The sequence below is a fragment of the Solenopsis invicta genome, chromosome 3, assembly GCF_016802725.1.
Source record: "Solenopsis invicta isolate M01_SB chromosome 3, UNIL_Sinv_3.0, whole genome shotgun sequence".
NCBI classification, from domain to species: domain Eukaryota; kingdom Metazoa; phylum Arthropoda; class Insecta; order Hymenoptera; family Formicidae; genus Solenopsis; species Solenopsis invicta.
In genome coordinates, this window is record NC_052666.1 from 28778062 (window position 1) to 28798297 (window position 20236).

Consider the following 20236-nt stretch of genomic DNA (forward strand, 5'->3'; position numbering starts at 1 on the left):
ACTAGAATAAGATGTAATCAAAATCTAAACAAAAATAGATTATTTCAATGCTATTTCAATACCAGAGGTTTGAGGAATCATCGATGAGAAAGGCATCTATGACACACTGATATTATACTGTGTTCCACTGTGCAAGATTCTTGTTTGAACACAAAACTCTACAATTTAATTTCTAATAATATTAATGACTGAACAATCTTTCTTTATACAACTTATATTGTGTATATTAAAAATGAACATAATTAACGCATTTTAAACATATAGTATTGTAGAAAGTTGATGATACATATTTTACACATAACACTTGGACTCAGCTTTTTATCAGTACAGTTTATCACTACAGTATCGAACAGTGTAACACTGTGTCAATTATATCAACTGTGTATCTTATTGAAAAACAGGCAAATTCTGACTTTGAAATGGCGCAAAAGTAAGATTTTTAATTTTTGAAATAATTTAACTCTTTTTAGAATTTATTTGTAGATTAACTTCAATTTACTTCTCTAATTTTATTCAGATCTTTCTCATGTTTTTGTGCAATAAAGCTTGTCCTAATCACGCCATTTGCATAATAACACAAGATTCCTATATAACAATTTATAGAATCTTTTATTTTTTTATGCTTTAATCAATCCCATATAAATAATCGATTTTTGTTTAGATTTTGATTACATCTTATTTTAACCGTTTAAATAAAATATGTGTTAGAAGAATGTTTAACAAATTTACTGCAAAATAAATGCTATACTTATTGGCAAGTAAAATAAATGCTTCACTCGCAAGTTTTATTCCTGTTCCAATACGATACAAAAGTTTAAACCTCGGTTTAAACGGACACGTTAATTACTTTTATGTATAGACTTACGTTTCATTTTATAAAAATCTGAAAAAGTTCTACCCTCCCAAAAAAATAACAAAAGACTCTTTTCAAGCAAAGGACATGTGTAAGAAAATCAAGCGATTTGTTTATTAATCATTTTGTTATTTTCTCACATAATTCTTTTACATGTCACGCGAAGACAATGATTTAACAGTGATTATTTTTGTTGTGCCGAAAAATAAAAGATTGTAACAAAAAATAAAAGGCGTTTCGACTCTTAAGTACGGATTTTGCTTTACGTCATTTAACATGCTCTACAACAAAACTTTACACTTTTAGTTTACTTATCGAATTTTTTTTATCGCGTGAGAAAACATGTAAAAAAATGCAGTAAAATAAAACATAAAATTGCATATCCGTTTTCTCAATCGAGGAGTCGATGGGAGTGTAAAATGATCAACGTTGCTTCATACTTGAGGGTTAAGTCTCACAGTTCATTGTTGCTAATGGCATCGAACTTGTTAAGTCTGCTTTTATTCACTGGATATTATGTAGGTGTAAAAGCTATCTTCGAAATACGATGTAATCGTATGGCACCAACTGCGCGACGATATTTCCTAACATGTACCGCCGCGGAATAATATACGCGAGTAAAATTACATATGTAATTCTCGCTTGTATTGTCATATAAAAAAAGGTAATATAAACTATTTGAGACTCTTTGTCGTGTCAGATAAAATCCAATTTCTCAAATCGCCGAATACACTTCGCTTTTCATAAATCTGTTACGAGTTTCGCAATCTTAAATGCAATCTTCTGAAGAAACGTAGATAACTCGCGAAGAGAAAAACCGGATTGCGAATTATGCGACTCAAACGCAATGCTATACTATACACGTTACAGTATCAGATAAGCGTAATTCTCGGCAAACAAAAATGGAAGACGAATATGTGTATATACATACATATACATATTTCATATATATATATATATATATATATATATATATATATATATATATATATATATATATATGTACGTATGTATATACTCTATACTTATACATTTTACAAGCAAATTTGCTTAGTGGGGGCCTACATTTACTAAAGTTAAGAAGTATTTAGTTTCAAGCATATCTTATATTCCAAAATCATCTGAAGAACGCTCGTCGCTCGCACCGCGAGCTGCACGTTCAATAATCGATATTTAATGCCTTATCATTACGTATATTTATATCTTGTATCGCGGAATGGATGTCAATTACGTGACTACCAAAGTAATGTTTTTTTTTTCTTTATAGTACACTTGCGTACGGATAACTCTTGAATGAAGAAATTCGCGCACCTGTCGCATACCGCGTGCGTTTATCGCAAATATGGCATTACGATACGGTGGTACAGTTGATTGTTCCCTTCGCTCGTAGTATGGCATAGAGTAATTGATAACTAAATCAATTTGGCTAAGATAAAAACGGAACTTACTGACAATGAGTACCTAACGCAAGAACACTTTGTCAGGATCGCATCTCGCGATTGTCGCGCTTCGTTATGACGTACGATTGAAAATGTAGAAATGTACCCGTCAACGGTATATATTTCTCGAAATTTTATAACTTAAAAAAAAATTAGAAATCTCGGACATGACACGACTGTAACAAGTAATATCATGTTGTCGTCCATAAATTTATTCATGTTCTCTTAATCTTAATTCTTAATTTTATTTTCCCGCATATACTTTTAAATTCTCTCTGGCTCTTGCAAGTTCAAGAAGTTATAGCAACACTCCAATGATAAGCCGCGCGATAAGCATGTCGATATGTTTGCCATGCCATGGGTGGTCGATCCTCCGATTGCGAAGCGGTTTATGAAACCGCGATTATGATCGTCAATAGAGGAGACGCGATTTTAACGATTAACGAACACATTAGTTTATATCGACGTGGTCGCTTGACAATCGGCTCCGTTTTGCGTTTGCTGCGTGCTGTGCGGCAACGTCGAGAGCTCGTTCCTGCTAAGATGTTGGACGATCCCCGCGCCGAGCGAGTCACCGATAACGTTCACGGTCGTTCTAAATCGATCTCTGTAAATAATGCAAGGACACATTGTGTATGTTGCTCTTGAAAATCTTGATTGTAAAGTAAAAGAGAATACACTTACAGTAACCAGTCGACCGCGAGGATTAAAAAGACATCGTCGGCCGGAAGATGTACCGTGTTTAACACCATCACCATGGTCACTAGGCCGGCCTGCGGAATTCCAGCTGCGCCGATGCTGGCAGCAGTCGCCGTGATACTGAAACAGACATTAGATGCGAAATTAGAATATATATCTTTCTTTCGCGAGATGAATAGAAAAACTTGAAATGCATAGGAATGCTCACCTTATCGCTACTAACTGTCCGAAGGAAGGAGATAGGTTTCGCACTTGCGAAATAAAAATGGCAGCTATAGCTTCGTACAGGGCGGTACCGTCCATGTTTACGGTAGCGCCAATTGGCATGACGAATCTGGTGACACGCGGATCGATGCCGTTGTTCACTTCGAGACAATTGATGGTGATTGGCAGTGTCGCCGAACTCGAAGACGTGCCGAAGGCAGTGATGAGCGCCTCTGCTATATTCCATATGTAGCTATACGGGTTCTTCTTCGTACAGAGGAAGTACAACCCGGGCAGCACCAGAAAGCCATGTATAAGCAATGCGATTATCACGGTGAGGAAATACATTCCGAGCTGGGTGACTAGGATTTCGAGCGATTCTATCTCCGTAATTTTTGAAGCGATCAGGGAGAGCACACCAATCGGCGACAACCTGTACACGTAACACACAAGGTTCTTAATTCGAAGGCGACTCCGTAATTCGACGAAGGAGACGTGACGTGTCAAATTAGAGTCGAGATGCTATGGTAAAATTATTATAACAGAATATAACGCAATCATGACGATTACGCAATTGTCAATTGAGATTCTTCCTTGGAAAAATTAATACGTTTCGAGAAGCGCGGATATTCTTATTTGCGAACTGTACCATATGACCCATTTTGTGATCACCATCATAGCGTCGGATAGCGACTGGAAGAAGTTCAACAACGGCTTCGTCTGCGGTCCCATTTTACTGAGAGTGATGCCCATCACTATCGAGAACACGACGAGTCCGAGGATATTTGAGCCCGAAACTGACTTCTGGATCGGTTTCCAATCATCGTAGGGAACTAACGGACAGTATTTTAAACGTGAAATTTACAAGCGAAAAAACGATCAAAATTGAAATATACTTCTATCATTAAAAAGATTATTACCGTGTGCATTCGTTTTAGGCTCCTCCATTATAGTTTGATGTTGAAAAATACAAGCCTCCACGATATTTGGCGGAAACATGTTTCTGACTAGGTCCATTAACGTGTCAGCGGTGGAAACATTTGTTTTCGACGTCTGCGCTGCTTCCTTGGCTTCTTGACCTCTGCCAGGTTGAATCGAGCAGACGAGGATTATTCCTAAAATCAAAGTTTAACCGGTAACTGGTTGCGCGCTCAGCAGTCGGATATTTACCATTGTTTCTTATTCGCTTAATTAATCGCGGAAACAAATAAGCGGCGAAGAACGTCAGCGGTCGCGATGTAAAATCGGCGAGATAAGGTGCGATAACACAATGACGAGAAATCGTTTAGCTGGCGTGATGATATCGGATCGCAAGAAGAAGAGGAAGCTTTATAAAGAAAAAAAATCGAGCATACGATGATACGTAAGCGAAGGAGTTTCGAGTTATAACCGGTATAATCTCCAGACGAATGTAACATAAAACGTCATATTTGTCCGATGTTGCAAAATGTCGTGAACCCTCCGCGATAATGTCTCCGCTGTAATCTGCCGCTGCTAATTTGCGTTGTTTGACACGACGTTCGCGCTCAATTCTCTCCGCTCGGTGGCGCGCGTTAATTAACCGAGATGAGTCACGAGAATTCAGGACTATCATTCCCTTCGCGACCAGATATGTAAATGCGGCGGGTGTATTGTTGTCATCTGGGCATCTGCCGTTTGTCACATAGCGTTGATCCGTTTCTGAGAAACGTATCATTGTCGAGACGTCCGAGACACCGCGCGATTCCTTAATCGCGATTCGCGCGCCGTCGAGCAATTGTTTCGTTTAATCTCGTAAGCACATTGTTTAAAACACTAAATGTGTCCAGCTGTGGAGACGATTACATTAGAGTTTCCTATTTCTTCAACATCAATTACGTTTCCAATTTGAATGAAGCTTTCTTCAGTTTATCTTTCAGTTATTGCTCTTGTTTGCAATACAAAATAAAATCTCGATAAACCATGAATAATTAATTGTGTCGATCACAGTGCGATGAATCGAATCAGAAATTAATCCTATATTGAGCAATTAACAATCAATATTAATACCATATTCTATATAAAATTCATATAAATTTCTTTTAAAACCGTACATTTCGGGGCTACCATCTTCAGCGTTACAAATTTATTGTGTTTAAATAATATAAATCTCTGATAATCGCATCAGGTAAATATTTTCAGTTTCCAAATTGTAAGTCTGTAAAGGTATTTATTACGCAAAAACATCGCGGATTAACTCTTAATTGCCCAATACAGCATTAATTTTTGAAATTCTCAAGAGTTCAAAAAGAAAGCTTAATTTGAATCAAATCAGCTTTTCTCACTGACCTAAAATAACCGCAAGGATGGTCGTGACCGTGTAGTAGCCGATCGCGCGACCGCCGATCTTGCCGCTGAGCGACATATCGAGGGAGCCGATAGCCGATATCAGACTCGAGATGATTAACGGCAGAATCAAGCTCTTGAGCATCCGCAGGAACAGGTCGCCAATGTAACCGATGTACATGATCTCGCGGGGCGTCCATTTCTCACGTGTGCTTCGCAGGATTATGCCGAGTACCACGCCACCGATAACGCCGACGACTGTCAGTAAAGTCAGCGTGTTATGTCTCAGACACGTTCGCACTTTCTCTCCCTTGGTCTGCGGCCTCTTGCTGGGTTCTTGGGGATAATACGAGCTCCTCTCCTTGATCTTGCCCTGATTCTCCGTCCCCGACAGCGGCGACCTGGAACGAACGCATCGATAACATTTTCTTTCACATTTCTTCCTTCTTTGTTAAATAACTCCTTTTTCTTTTAAACGTTCAATCAGCAGCATTTTGTTACATGATATTGCTTCGAGGGGTAGTTATTGAGAACAATTCACTGATAACGTGTCGATCTCGGAAGATACGAGCTTTAATGCCTTTTGAATCTACGCGCAAATTTAATTTAAAAAACACTGCGTAGTCAACATGTTAACGTGTCAACTTCGAAATGATCACTGAAACATATAACATCAGATGCTTGTCAGTGGTATTCTCTGGCAATACGTGACTTTTACGTAGAGATTTTACATAGAGATGAAATATTCCTTGGAAAATAATGACATAAATATGACTTCCCGTAATGTGTGTCATAAAATGTCTCGTAATGTCTATTGCGTCTCTACTATCCTATATTGACGGCAAATGTAATTATATAAGTGTAGGATAAAATACATCGGACTTTGTTTTACTTGATATGTAGACTATAATTCTTCCAAATTACCAAGAAAATCATATTCTTACGGAAATTTATAATCACTTACGAGATATGCATAGTTAATATCGGTCTTGGCATTAGCTTTAAAAACACAAGATTTTTGTTTCTAAATTGTACGCTTATTTATGATGCACAAAAATTAAAATAAAAAATTGAAATAAAATATAGTTTAATGAATAACTTTTAAAATCATTCGAAATTCATTTATTGTTACTGTTATTATGATTATTGCGATTTATATGTGATAAAAGGATACATGATAAAATAATTTCGATAAATAATTTTCTCAGCTCAAAATTATAAATAGATTTTGCTTACTCTGTTTCGCCAGCTTCCATAATATTTGCTATAAAATACATCGAACTTTATTTTACTTGATATGTAGACTATATTTCTTTCAAATTATCAAGAAAATCATTCTCACAGAATTTATAATCACTTACAAGATATTCATAGTTAATTCCAATTAATATCGATCTTAGTGTTAACTTTAAAAACACAAAATTTTTTCTAAATTGTACGCTTATTCATGATAAATGAAAATTAAATTAAAAAATCAAAATAAAATATAGTTTAATGAATGGATCTTAAAATCACCTATTTTTACGAAATTCATTTATTGTTATTGTTATTATGATTACTGCGGTTATATAATAAAATAACTTTCTTGATAAATAATTTTCTCAGCTTAAAATTATAAATAGATTTTGCTTACCCTGTTTCGTCAGCTTTCATAATACTTGTGTTAATATATAAAACGATTTATAAAATAATAATAGGAAAAAATTTATTTTGAAAAAGTAATTAATATCTTCCAACGTCGCTGAACATCGCGAAACACATTACATTTGGAATATTTTTGTTTCTACACTTCTGTTAACTTCCGAACAATCGTACGGCTTATTTCAATAATTGACACCTTTTTTATAGTGGAACTAAGATTAACACTCGATTTACACGTGTCCCGATTGTTGGCAGCGGCACTTCGCACGACGTTGCCACAAACAATTCTTTTTAAATCAAATTTAGTGGCACTTTTTAGACAGAATTACCATAGTTAACCGACAACTGTTTTAAACCATCGACTATTTCAAGCTGACAAGATTTTGACAAGATTTCCTTCAGTTTATTAAAGCGTACATAATCCAATCAGCTACGAGGAAATATTGCTAATTGCATAAAAATTGCACGCGCGTGCATCTAGGAAAAAAATTGCAAGATATCGCTGATTTGAAATCGGGGAAAGTAATAATACGATTACGGCGATCGATTAGAATTCGATAACGGCTTGAAGGACAGAAATATTCGTCGCTGTAAAGGCGAATCACCTTTATCGCGATGCAGTACGTGATAAAACGCGGAAGTCGATCGACGGCACCCACGCGCGTTATACTTGTATGCAGCTGGCAAAAGGCGACAAATTGCACTGCGAATTGTCATCGCAGGAACTCTTTTAGCATCGCAAGATAACGATCTGTCAATCGTTATCTCCCATTGGAGAACACCACTATGTACCAATTAAGAATGTATTTTTATTATTACGTTGCTTGCCGACATGGAGTTGTTATGGAATTAAATGAGGATTAAGCGAATGATAGAGGCTTTAGTGTCACGATTATTGCTTTAATTCGACAATATGGCGCAGGTGTAGCTTTGCAAATACGTGGAAATTAAATTAACTTGGCGCCTTAAAGTACATACAGTGCTTTCTCATAATTTTTTAAAAAATTATTACTTAAAATTAAAATATATAATTAAAAAATTTTTTTAATATTATCACGTTAAATTGGTAATTTTGATTAAGGAAAAATAATCTATAAAATACAATTAAAAGAATAAAAAAGTAAAAATATATTCATTTTTAAAGTGAATATAATATAATAATATACGTTTCTCAAAGCAAGACAAAAACATAAAATTGATTAATATAATTAATGTAGTTTAAACTAAAGTAATAATGTTTTTGCCTCGACTCTCCTTTATAAAGATTCTTAATTATGTTGAGAAAGATTTGCAATTGGTAAAAATCGAAATGTATATATTAATTTATTATTTTTCCTTTATTCATTTTAAAATAAATATATTCCTATGTAGCTTTTTGATCTTTTTAATTCGTATCATTGACAATTATAATTTTATACTTGCATAACTTGTATTTGCATGTGTCAAGCTTGATAAACTTACATTTATTACATTTTTTATTATTGAAGAACGAAACGCGATCAACTGGAACACTGAGCAATCTCAGATTATATTTATAGATGACCGCGTCTTCTAGTATTCATCGGTTGTTTCTATGAATAAATAAGTAAGCCTCGCGTATGCAATCACACGACTTTTGTTGTAACTCAAGTTTCTAGCAATTTTTACGGTCTTAACCCTCAAGTGGGCTCGCCGCGAAACTGAGTGTCGCAAAATTTATTTTTCTGAAAAATTATTGATAATACATTTTTCTTTTATTGCCAATCTTCTCCTGTTCCTCATTCAATATCTTAATCATGAGATAGCATAGTTATCGCATTTTTCCTATTAAGTAATTAACCTTTTGTCCATTTTAAACACATTAAAACACGTTTTGCGCCACGGAGTACTGCGCGCGCTTCAAAACGTAAGAAAAATCGTGTTTATATAAATATTTGTAATAATGTGAGATGTTAATCATGCCCTACATTTTAATTTGTTTTTACTCGCATTAATGTTTAATATCCCTTTGTTAAATTTTATTTTATTTTTTTTTTAAAGTTTTAAAAAGTTAATTTTATATCATTATTCAGTAACAGCAATGTTATTATTTTTCTACGTTTGATTTTAAATGGATGTGTCTTTATTTTTAAACAATGATCTTACTTTTACTTTTTTAGTTACGTCTAACCAAATTAATTTCATAAGAGAATAGACACAAAATTTTAATACTATATTTTATTATAAATATATTTTGCTTGCTTTTATAACGATTTTATAATTATTTATCTAATTATTACAATTGCTAAATAATAAATTTGTGGTGCGGTACTCAGTGCCGCGCGTGTCCATTTAAGGATTAAGCGATTGCCGATTTAAACGTAAAATTCGTCCCACGCGATTATGCGGTGACGACATAACAAGACAACGAAGAAGATGTAAAAGACATGAGCTGTGAGCCTATTTGAATGGACTGACAATGAGTTATTAGAACGAATTACGCACGTTTGTCAATCGGTTGTAACCTTGGGTTTAAGCAAAATCGTCGTAAAAATGTCACCGACCCCCTCAATGACAGTGTATCTCAATCGTGCCGCTCGAAAGAGAACCGGTCAGAGAGACAAGCATGAATTCTTTATCCCCGATTGCGTCATCGAGCAAGGCCACTTCGCGTCTGTATCTAGCGCTATCGAAAAGACGCTGCTGTTGCGTCCTAATGCTAATGATCGTGATATCATCGATGCTAATACACAACATCGCCGATAAATCATTGCTTATTTTGTCGACAATGGCCAGCGAGAGTATCGGATTACCCGTGCGACTTAATAAGCGCAAAATTCAGAGCGTTTAAGCATGGACCAGAACACTTTGCGCATTCGGCGATCTCTGCCAAGTTCTCTCGAGTACCACGAATCGTCTTCGGAGTGCACCGGTGTCTGACGGGTGTTATACGTATATATACACGCGACCGTAAATCGACGACGCGAGCTCGCACCCATCGTGTCGTATCGCGCCCGATCTCTCGTTGCTCGCGTTTAATAATACGAAGTGAGGGAGGAGCGGTGCGGCGACAAATGCAGACAGACTCGCGAAGCCTTCGGTAACGCAACGAAGAGCCGCGACAATCGCACACGCGACTATTACTTTTATTCGTATACGTGGCCGTTCGGTCACGGATCGTTTCGCGGATTATTTCCATTATTTCCGCCTCTCGCACCGAAGTTCCGGCACTGACCCGTGTTGATACGGCAATGTCGTCGAGGATCGTGACCTACTTCTCACTGACACACTGGCCGGTATTTTTATCTTATCAGGAAATTCTCTTTAAACACAGCTGTATACGTCAGCGAGCCGTCTGGAATTTTTCCATTAAATTTCGCAACGGGGCATTCGTTGCGGCGCGAGTAAACGAGGTCCAGAGATAAATGAGAATTTTCGAGGTAAACGAACGACGACGTATAAGAGATGGCTCTTAATTGCGGCAGTTAATCCGTCGATAGCGCGACACGATACTCTTGGCGCATAACGTCATTCGCAGATGCTTGTTGACACGACCGGCCTCGCGCGTTGACCGTTGAAAAATAATCCGAACCCGCGGACAGATGGGAAAATATCGTCCCTGAGAATTAATCGCCTACGATGACGGAAGCCACGCGCGTTTCCGGCCGGAGTGTGTCTCTATATATATGCTTTCGCATTGTACGGTTTTTTTTCCACGGTTTTATATTACTGTTAATCGACGCAGCGGTTCACGAATACGAAGTTAAAGGATATCACCTTGTTCGCTCGTTTCGGAATAACGGTCTCAATTGAAACCTTTTCGGTTTAACGAGATGAACGTCGGAAGTAAAAATTTTATGGTTCTCGAATACCGAGTGACACCATACGTCGTATATATTTCGCCGGAAGCATAAAACCGACGATCGGCTTGCACGGCTTTTACGGGGACTAACGCTATTAAAAAGCAGCCGCAGCTAGTTAAAATGGATTAGCACGGAATGATTAAGCGCGGTTAGAAGTAAGAATAATAAGTAGCCGCAATTTAGAAGCGAGAATTGAGCATAGTTAGAAACAGGAATGATATAGCCCCGTTTCCTCTCTCTCTCTTTTATTTTTATTTTACTCTACTGTAAATACTTTCTCTCTTATACATTTTCTTTTCATTCATCTCGTTTGTCATATCTAACTTTGATAAGTTTATCTGTTTGTTTGTTACTTCTTTTTTAGGTTTTTCTCTTATGTAGTCTGTTCTTTATTATCATCTTTGTTTATTTTTTATTTTTATTATTATTTTTTTTTTATTACTATTTTCTTATTTTTTGATTTTTGTTTTATGTATGTTCTCTCACTCTGTTTTCAAATTACCTTGTATCTGTTACATTCTTAGAGAGCTGCGCCCCAGAATTTCAATAAACGTTAAATCTCTCTCTCTCTCTCTCTTACGTTTCAGTTTTTAATATTGTTCCGAATGTAAAGCGGCGCGAATGAATGGATAAATAAGTCAATAAGGTAAACATTAATTGGACTCGAGCTGTCGTAGAATGACACCGCATTGTGCTAAATACTCAATGTCACGACGTTGGCTCGAGTAAAAGTTCCAAAATTATCTTCGGCAAACAACTTGTTGAATACGCTTATGTAAGAAGTTGCACACTGCATGATTTACGATGCAGGTAGATCTCTCTCTCCCTCTCTTTCCTCTTCCCTTCCTCTCTCTTTCTTGTTTATTTCGAAAAGCCGACGTCATTGGACGTAAACCTAAAAAGAGTCTCTTGTTCTCTGCCTATAATTTCGTTGACGCTCAAAATTTCATTCACAGAAAGAAAGAAAAAGATGGAAAGAAACAGAAAAATATATGTAATGACAGAGCTTGTTACTTCGCAAATATTTACCTTGAATTTTGACATCTCGGTTAAGATTTTTTTCGCGAACGTCGCGTCGTTAACTATCGTACGAAGAATTTAAGTGCGTGTCAGAATATAGCGTCTGATTTCACACGTTATACCGCCGACAGATAAAAACCTCCGTAAAAACGCCCGGCCTTTTGACTTTCCTGTCTTTATCGCCTGTCCTATTGTATTTGAATAATTAACACGCGAGAATAACTTACCAGTACGTATGGTAACCGGTTTTACACGTATTACGCGTGTACATTGTAACCGACATCTTTATACGATCGGAAGATGTAAGGTTTCGATGAAAAGTGAGAAGGAAAGAATTACTTCTCCTCGTTTAATCTCGCGGCTGTCAAATTATTATTGATGACTTATGTCCATTTCTATCAATGTAAAGTAACTTTGATCTCGGTTTAACTAATTTTTTACAGGACTGTAGCGCGAACCTGGGAAAAATATATTTCTTGACTTTTCTCAGGTTCCCCGATCACTCTTTGGAAAAATTTCCTGTAGTCAAAAAGGAGCATTTAATAAAAACAAAGAAAAACTATTGACATTTTTTTACTAATTATTAGAGGAGAAGAGGGTAATATGTGGTACCCATTTTTACTTTATTGAATATAACTTTATTTATAATCAATTTTTATATTGAAATTGGAACGATTCTATTCATCAAAGTGTTGTTTACCAGATTCTAAACTCAAACTAATGAAATATGTATTATTTAAGACGTGATTTATAAAAAAGTGATGCATTACATAATTAGTAGAAGAAATTAGTAGAAGAAAAAAACTGGTGGTAATATGGCTAGCCCAAAAATAATTTTTTAAAAATCGATTTAGTTTAAAAAAATACAAGATTTTGTTAAAAAGTTATATATTTTTAATGTTCCATTGTTTAGAATTTTCCCGATTTAAAATTTTCCTCAAAGACTTTAGTTCAAAGACTTTAGAGATATCATAAGAAATATTATTTTATCTCTGTTTAACATTAAACAACAAACATAAAATGATATCTCTAATGTTTCTGAACATCACTCTTTAAAGTAACAACTGATTTATCGAAGAAATATTTCGATATGAAAATTTTGTTTAAAAAATTGTATTAACAAAATCCCATGTTATCGTTTAGCTTTGCACAACTCGATGTGTGTACAGCCGAATAAAAAGTTAAATAACCAAAAAATACTCGAGTTGAATAACAAAAAAAAACCGCTCAAGTTTAAGAACAATGAGAAAGTATGTGTAATTAAGTGCTAAAATATACCTTGAAAAAGTTTAGAAGTGCTCAAAAGTAAACAATTATTAACTATTGTGTATTGGTACATTAGCGCCACTAAAAAACGGTAAGCTATTAATTGAATAATTCCATAAACAGTTGTTAGAATTCGTTATCTAATAACGGAAATAATGATGTCAATCATAATGTCTACAGTATCCATAATATCCTCTCTCCTCTATGCAAACACAAATTTTTTTAAATATATGAAAAATAATATTATAGAATAAAATTTTTGATCATAATTTTTAACGCATTTTTAAAGCAAACTTAAAAAAAGACTTTATTTCACTTTTGAGAAGAACATTTATCTTTTTTTATTTGTGTATGTGAAATAAAGATAAAACATATCTCGCAATAAATCCGTTCGAAGACTGCATGATTACTGAATCATTTTGTAAATATTTTGTATAATTTTTTTTTTACAATCTTGCTGTGAGCGATTTCTGAAACATCATTGACAAATATAAAATTATATCTTGGCGTTGCAAAAATCTGTACATTTCCATAAATAATTTTAAAAATTATATTTAATGATGAAAATCAAATTTGAAAATTTAGAATTGATTTTATTTTAATTAAGTAATTTAACTTTATCTTGGGTTAATAAATTTTTTGATTCCCTTACCGCTGACAACTCTAATTAGAAAGGGATAAGTAGCAAGTTAAACTGATGAGATCAAAGTTAATTTACACTGGTAGAAATAGACACTTGGAATTTAATCCCGAGTTAAGCATTCGTTATTCCATGTCGGTACGATATGATTGCAAAGCTCATTAAGAGCAGGTAATTCTACGTAAGATTGCTCTCGCGAAGTGAAAATAAACGAAGACGCCTACTCTGGTAAATCAAATTCTATCGACTGCGACGATCGCATGAAATAAATTTGCGATAAACTTGTAGTTGTAGCGCTTAGTGTGATAGAAGCGGAGCAGGTATTTTCTTATCAGCAATAAGAATAATCGTGTGCAACTTCTATGCCGTATTCACGTTTCGCATTCGCGATACATCGACGTATTCCCACCAGATGTGGCTTATACTTGCGTGTTTTATTTAATTATAAATCTTCTTAACCAAATATTGTCTTCATTTCCTTCTACTTTTCGCCCAATCTCCTTTTATATTTTTTTGTAATGGAGGAGCCTCTATCAAATTCAAGTTTTGAGATACAGTTTAGGCGATCTAGAATTCGCGCACAAGGCAATCTTTTATAAATTTTTTTCTGCTGTCAACGCAGAGGTGAGTTGAAGAAGCAGAATGCGTGTATATGCAGATCATATGTATCGAAATGGATGATATACAAAACTATAAATAAAATGTTGCCATGAATCGTGGCCTGTGTGTCATCTAAAAGAATCGCGAGGCACGTCCTTACGAGACGAGACGAGACGCTCAGTCAACATACTGCACCGCCGCGGAAGCTGCATCTACGCACATTCTCATTACAATTGGCGATGATGTCTTATGCGCTGCACGCGCGCGCGGTCGCGACCGTTTCGTCTTCTCCCTCTGCGTTCCTTATCACAAAGAACGGACCTAACAATGATTTAATGAGCAGCCGCCGAGCACCCGCTGTTGCCATTATGGAATTCTGTGCCAATGAATCTCGCTGCCGCTGAATGCGATATATACGACGCAGCGTATAAATGGTTCACAACTGCATGTATGTACATACACGCGCAGGGTTAACTTCCATTCACGCCGCGAGTGCTCGCCGTTGAAGTGCGATCTGCGACTTTTAATAGCGAAGTCGCAATAAATTCGTGGCGATTGAATTACGTAAAATATCGCGTCTTGATCTTCGGCTTCGCGCGTAAATCAAACGTTATGTATGCTATGTCACGGAAACTCGCAATGTCATATGTTAGATAAACGCGCACCACGCGCCTCTCCCTTGTAATGTTTATTTTCTAATCGCTACGATATATTTTTTTTCGCTATGACATTCGTAAACGAGTTAAAAATGTCGACGTATCATATCGCGATAAAATATGCGTCAGCTCCAGTCGCTTTAGCCTTTAACGTTCGTGCGATCCAGCTAAACTCTTAATTATGTAATGCATAATTAGTACGTCATTAAAGCTTCTACCATCACTAAATTATTCTTCATTTACGATTTAATCGCTACATCGTATAAAGAATCATGATCTGCTCAAAATAAACGTTAACGGTGTACTATAATTTAAAATTTAGCTCAGACACGATTGAAATCATGTCGTAACAGACATATTCTATCATATGATTATTAATGTGGGCAGAAAAAACATTGCAGACGTCAAAAAAAAAAAAAAAATTATAAGATACAAAGACGTAAAATTATAAGAGATAGAGATACGCGACACGCGGTATCACTGTGAAAAAGAATTGAGGTTGTTCCTCTTATATTACATATAATTTGTTAGCAAAATTAATTTTAATTAACCTATAAAAGTGGACACGCAATCTAAATAAACCGATATGAATGATTTATACTTTGCCACCCGATAAATGTATGTATGCAAAAAGGTGATAATTAAAATTGAAAGAATTAAAAGTGATATAAAAAGTACTCAAAAGTTTGAAAAAATATACATTAACTAACGCATTTGCCAAATACTTTGTGAAATTAAAGCGTGTGTTTCTATTATAAATTACAAAAAAAAAACACATTTGAATAATGCAATACAATATGCCATAAAAAAACTGCGTTTATGCTGGTTCTTAGAATTACGTATCCTTATCGGAAACTACGTGACACGTTTTTTATAAGTCGCAGATACTAAATTCCGGAGAGAACTAAGTCAAAAGATCTACATGGCACAGAGGACAAAGTTTATTTGGGACATGTGTCAAGTATAATTATCAGCAGACCGACGTCGATGGCTCGTCATGATAAAATGTAATACAATCCAAACAAATGACCAAACAAGTGCCAGTTGCATCAGAATAAGAAGGAAAAAAAAAACTTGCTCTAACAAGGATATTCGCATACCGCGACGTGCACACAAATGCAGCCTCGATCACGGCTTCGCCATTCGTTGATCAGATAATTTATAAATCATGTAAGGCAATAGTTAAAGCACAAGAAGAAATAGAAATGACGATATCTCGACGGGGAGGCTGGTACTTACAGTTCACTTGCCACTTCCATGATGCGCTTCCTGAGTCCTGTGTGTTCCAATAACAGCTGCGCTCGGCAATCGTTTACATAGAGCGTTCACTTCCAGTTAGCCGGAAGCCGACTGTCGTCCCGATGGGGAAGAGAATCGCCGGATCCGTCGAGGGGCACTAAGAGCGAATTTGCCTGCCTCTCCCTCTCCCTCCTGCCTCGTTTCTTCGTGAGTGAAACGGCAACGTGTCGAGATGGCGAGTGACGCTCACGGTGCCGAGTTAAGCCGAGAGGGATGAGAGACACGACGGAGGATAAAGGAAGAAAAAAAAAGAGGTCGAGGACGGGCGCGCGATTAACGGTGGGATTAACGGTGGGATAAGGGATTAGATTTCCTCCCTTTTTTTTTTCCTGCCTCTCTTTTATCGCCGCCGATTCGCGCGGCAAACAGAATTCTCCGTAATTCAGTTGGCAATTTCGCGGGACTTCGGTCGTTTCGGCGTATTCTAATCAGCCAATCGGAAGCTGACGCACGACGCTGTCGTCGTCGACGCGACGAGCGGCGTAACGGCGCGCTGGACGAACTGGATGGACGCTCGGCGGTATCTCGTTAGCCAGGAGAGGATGTGCGCTGATGGGGCTCTCAATCTGTGCCACCTTGGGTGGTACGATTAGCTATGGCGATCTCCCCTTGCTACGACGATCTCTTCCTGCCGCTACCGGCTAACCTATCATCGCGATATACTGTTACGAATAGGCGCGCGCTGCGTACGGCGGCTACGACCCCATCGGAAGCGACCGGCCGGGTCCCTATTGTCTGTCGGCGGTTTGTCCACTCGATTATAATGATCCGCCGGTGTTGTGCCGCGGACGGGGCCGGGGGCGAGTCCTCCTCAGCTATCCGACGTTTCGGCGTGCCCCTCGCTTCGAAAACTTCAAGTCTCCCGTCATCCGAAGAGCGCCAGAGGTTCCCAGGCGCAGGTAGTCCCGAGATTCGCAGGACGTGATATCGCGCCGATCGATGAGCGAACAGTTCGCCTCCGTCGTTATCTGCAACAGAACATTGATGATGCGCCGTATATATACATATACGTTAATAACAACGCTGAATCTTGATATCCCCCTAAAGCTCCTCTTTTTTTTTTTTTAAACCTGTACTGTCAGGACTCTGTACACCTATCGACGTTTTTTTTTCAGCATTTATTTTTAACGCCACCGAGCGATCAAACGCGCGATATTAATGAGCAATAATCGCCAGTCGTGTGTTTTTACGTAACACGCACGCCGGGGACAAGTGCTCTCCTCGCGAGCGCAAACAAATCCGCTCCAATACATAATCCGATTTCGTTGCTGTTTACACTTTTCGGCGTACGCGCCCAGCAACAGATGTCGGTCGTCGAGCTTCGACACTTGTTATCCCGTCAGCGGGAAGTTACAGATTTGTCAGATTGATATCTTCTTTCTTTTTTCTCTTCAATTATCTTTCCAACATGCTTTAAACATCTTAATATTACTTTAAAAGAAATCCATCTTCTTCCACCTTCTCTCTCTTTCGTTCTCTTCCCCCTCCCCCTCTTTGTCACCCCCCTCTATTTCTCTCTCTCTCTTTAAACGAGCCGATCGATGAATTCTAGTCAACGCAACTGATGCAACACGTGCGCGGCGTGTAATCTGTTACATAACATATTACATTTATCGTAAGAAGATAAACAGCTGATATACAAGACATGATAATTAATCGTAATAAAAACTACATCCACCCCCATCTTCCTGAATTGCACACTTAATCCCCACACTCTCCTCACTCTCTTCCTCTCTTTTTTTGGCGTTATTTTATTAGTTTGTATTTTCTTTCTTTAATAGATTTATTCACTTTTCTGTTTTCCGTATCAACGTGTTCGTTCTTAGAGGGCTTGAACGCCAATAAACGCTCTATTTATCGCTTGAATTGTTAGCAATATTAAAACTAAAAGTCCAATAATTACAAACAATCGACGTTGGACAACTTATCGTGTCGGAAGATTGTTAAACGGCCGACACACTCGAGGTGCGATGTAATTTATTCGCGATCGTTGTTATTGATCAAGTTTGCGTATCGTATGCATCTGATTCAATTAGCTCCAGCGGCGTGGAAACGGAAGAGGCTTGGGATTTACAAGGTGCGCTCAAGTGGTCTGACAGCTTTAATTGCGGAAAAGATCGGCTCGCGAGCTAATCGCGTGGAACAGCTTCGTTTCACGCATCGACAGCTAGCTTTCGTCGATTCGGCGGCGTTAGGCACCGCCTAAGCTCACAATCGCGCGCAATCGAGCGCGCGGGATGTGAGATAGGTAGGTCCTAAAGCGTGTCCCTTACGATGTGTGCCCTTGTTCCAAATTTAAGCTCTCCGATTCTCCGCCGCCGCCGCCGCCGCCGCCGCCGCCGGCCGCGTCTCCGCATTCCCGATTAATTAATTCCGATAACCTTCGGACCCCATAATCGTTCGCACGAGTGTTCGTCGTTAACCGAACCGTACATAAACGTTCGCACACGACCTTCGTTGACTTTTTGTCATTTATAATTTTCCTTCGGCGGAAGGAAACGGGAGATGAACTTGCAACCTGGAAAAACTTTCGATCGCGTGGAAAGAAAGAAAATAAGAAACTAGGTGAGAGATCGAACTGAAGGAGGCGAGATGTGTCGCGTGTTTTCTGTACTGTATAACAAGGTGCATTTGTTTACAGTAGAATGGAACACAGTAGAATGGAGACGCTGCTCGTCGCGTCTTAAGCGACCCAGAAAAGAAAAGATAACCGCTTTTCTGCAAGAAAAACACCTGTGTGTAATCAAGCCCGGGGTGAATCGAGACCGCACGGGTGACAACTTGATTTTGTAACGCGAACCAGACATATGGGATCTTTTTGCGAATCGATACGGGCTCGCGCACACGAGAGAGAGCGATCAATCAAGGCGCGAGCAATCGGGACGACATGTGCACTCTGTCGTTGTTCGCCGTTGCGATAAACACGTCGCACACAATTTCAAAGGGTTGAAACTCTTTCTCTCCTCTCATTTCTCTCCCTCGCTGAATTTCCTATTGGACGATTATACTTTCGTTCACTGCGCATCGACGTCGCAAACGGCGGCGTTTCTAAGTTCATCGCATTCGAGCGGTATCGCAATAAAAAGAAGGAAAAAAGGAAAAAGTACACCGTCGCGGACGATTATCGCAACGCGCCGCGCAACTGATCGCGCTACGTGCGGACACGAACGATTGCGTGCGTGCGTGCATGTATCTACAATACGTACATCGCGATTGGTCGTGCTGCTGAATAACGAGAATCCTGTTTCTGCGCGCGACGCGGCGACGATCGCGAGACTGTGGCGGCACGGCGTAAAGTTGCTTCTTTATAGCACGGTGTGGCGGCTAGGAGAGCCGAGCGCGCGCGTGTGTGACGTTCGTGCCACGCGTTCGAAAAGCGCGCGAGAGAAGGGTTGAGTCGGCAGAGGGGGCGGGAGAGCGCGGCCGAAGAAGGAGAGAGAAAGAAAGAGAGAGAGAGAGAGAGAGAGAGAAAGATAAATCGGCGAGCGATATGCGATGAGCGAAGCAAAAAATTGTATCGAGTCCACGCGCGCGTGCGTGAGTGCGTGTGCGCGTCCTCAATGATCCGCGCTCTCATCGGAGGTCTCGCCTTTCTCTTTCGGTTCGCACCAGATAGTTTTCGGGGGGAGGGATCGTCGTTGTCACACACTCGCCCTCGCCTTTATCTCGTCCCATCCGGTGTCATCCGGTAAAAACCGGCGGCGAGCGAGGATCCCGCGAAAACCGGCGGCGAGAGGAAGAAGTGAATGACTCTCGTAACACGAACGGTACTTTGGGTGGTGGTGATGGTGGTG

The 20236-nt window shown here is 38.4% G+C and overlaps 1 protein-coding gene across 2 annotated transcripts; it reads right to left on the reverse strand.

Moving 5' to 3' along the window:
* Positions 1-945: 945 nt before the first annotated feature.
* On the reverse strand, positions 946-19777 carry LOC105204348 (excitatory amino acid transporter 1). Of its 2 annotated transcripts, XM_026133805.2 has the most exons (8): positions 19649-19777; positions 16383-17410; positions 5503-5900; positions 4116-4310; positions 3845-4028; positions 3200-3628; positions 2977-3111; positions 946-2899 (listed from the first exon to the last, which is right to left on the reverse strand). In XM_026133805.2, the coding sequence occupies exons 2-8, from the start codon at positions 16400-16402 to the stop codon at positions 2749-2751; spliced, it is 1512 nt and encodes a 503-aa protein (XP_025989590.2). In that variant the 5' UTR covers positions 16403-17410; positions 19649-19777; the 3' UTR covers positions 946-2748. The 2 variants fall into 2 exon arrangements, with proteins under 2 accessions (XP_025989590.2, XP_039302496.1); XM_039446562.1 differs by lacking the exons at positions 16383-17410; positions 19649-19777 and adding an exon at positions 6001-6520.
* Between the last annotated feature and the right edge of the window lie 459 nt (positions 19778-20236).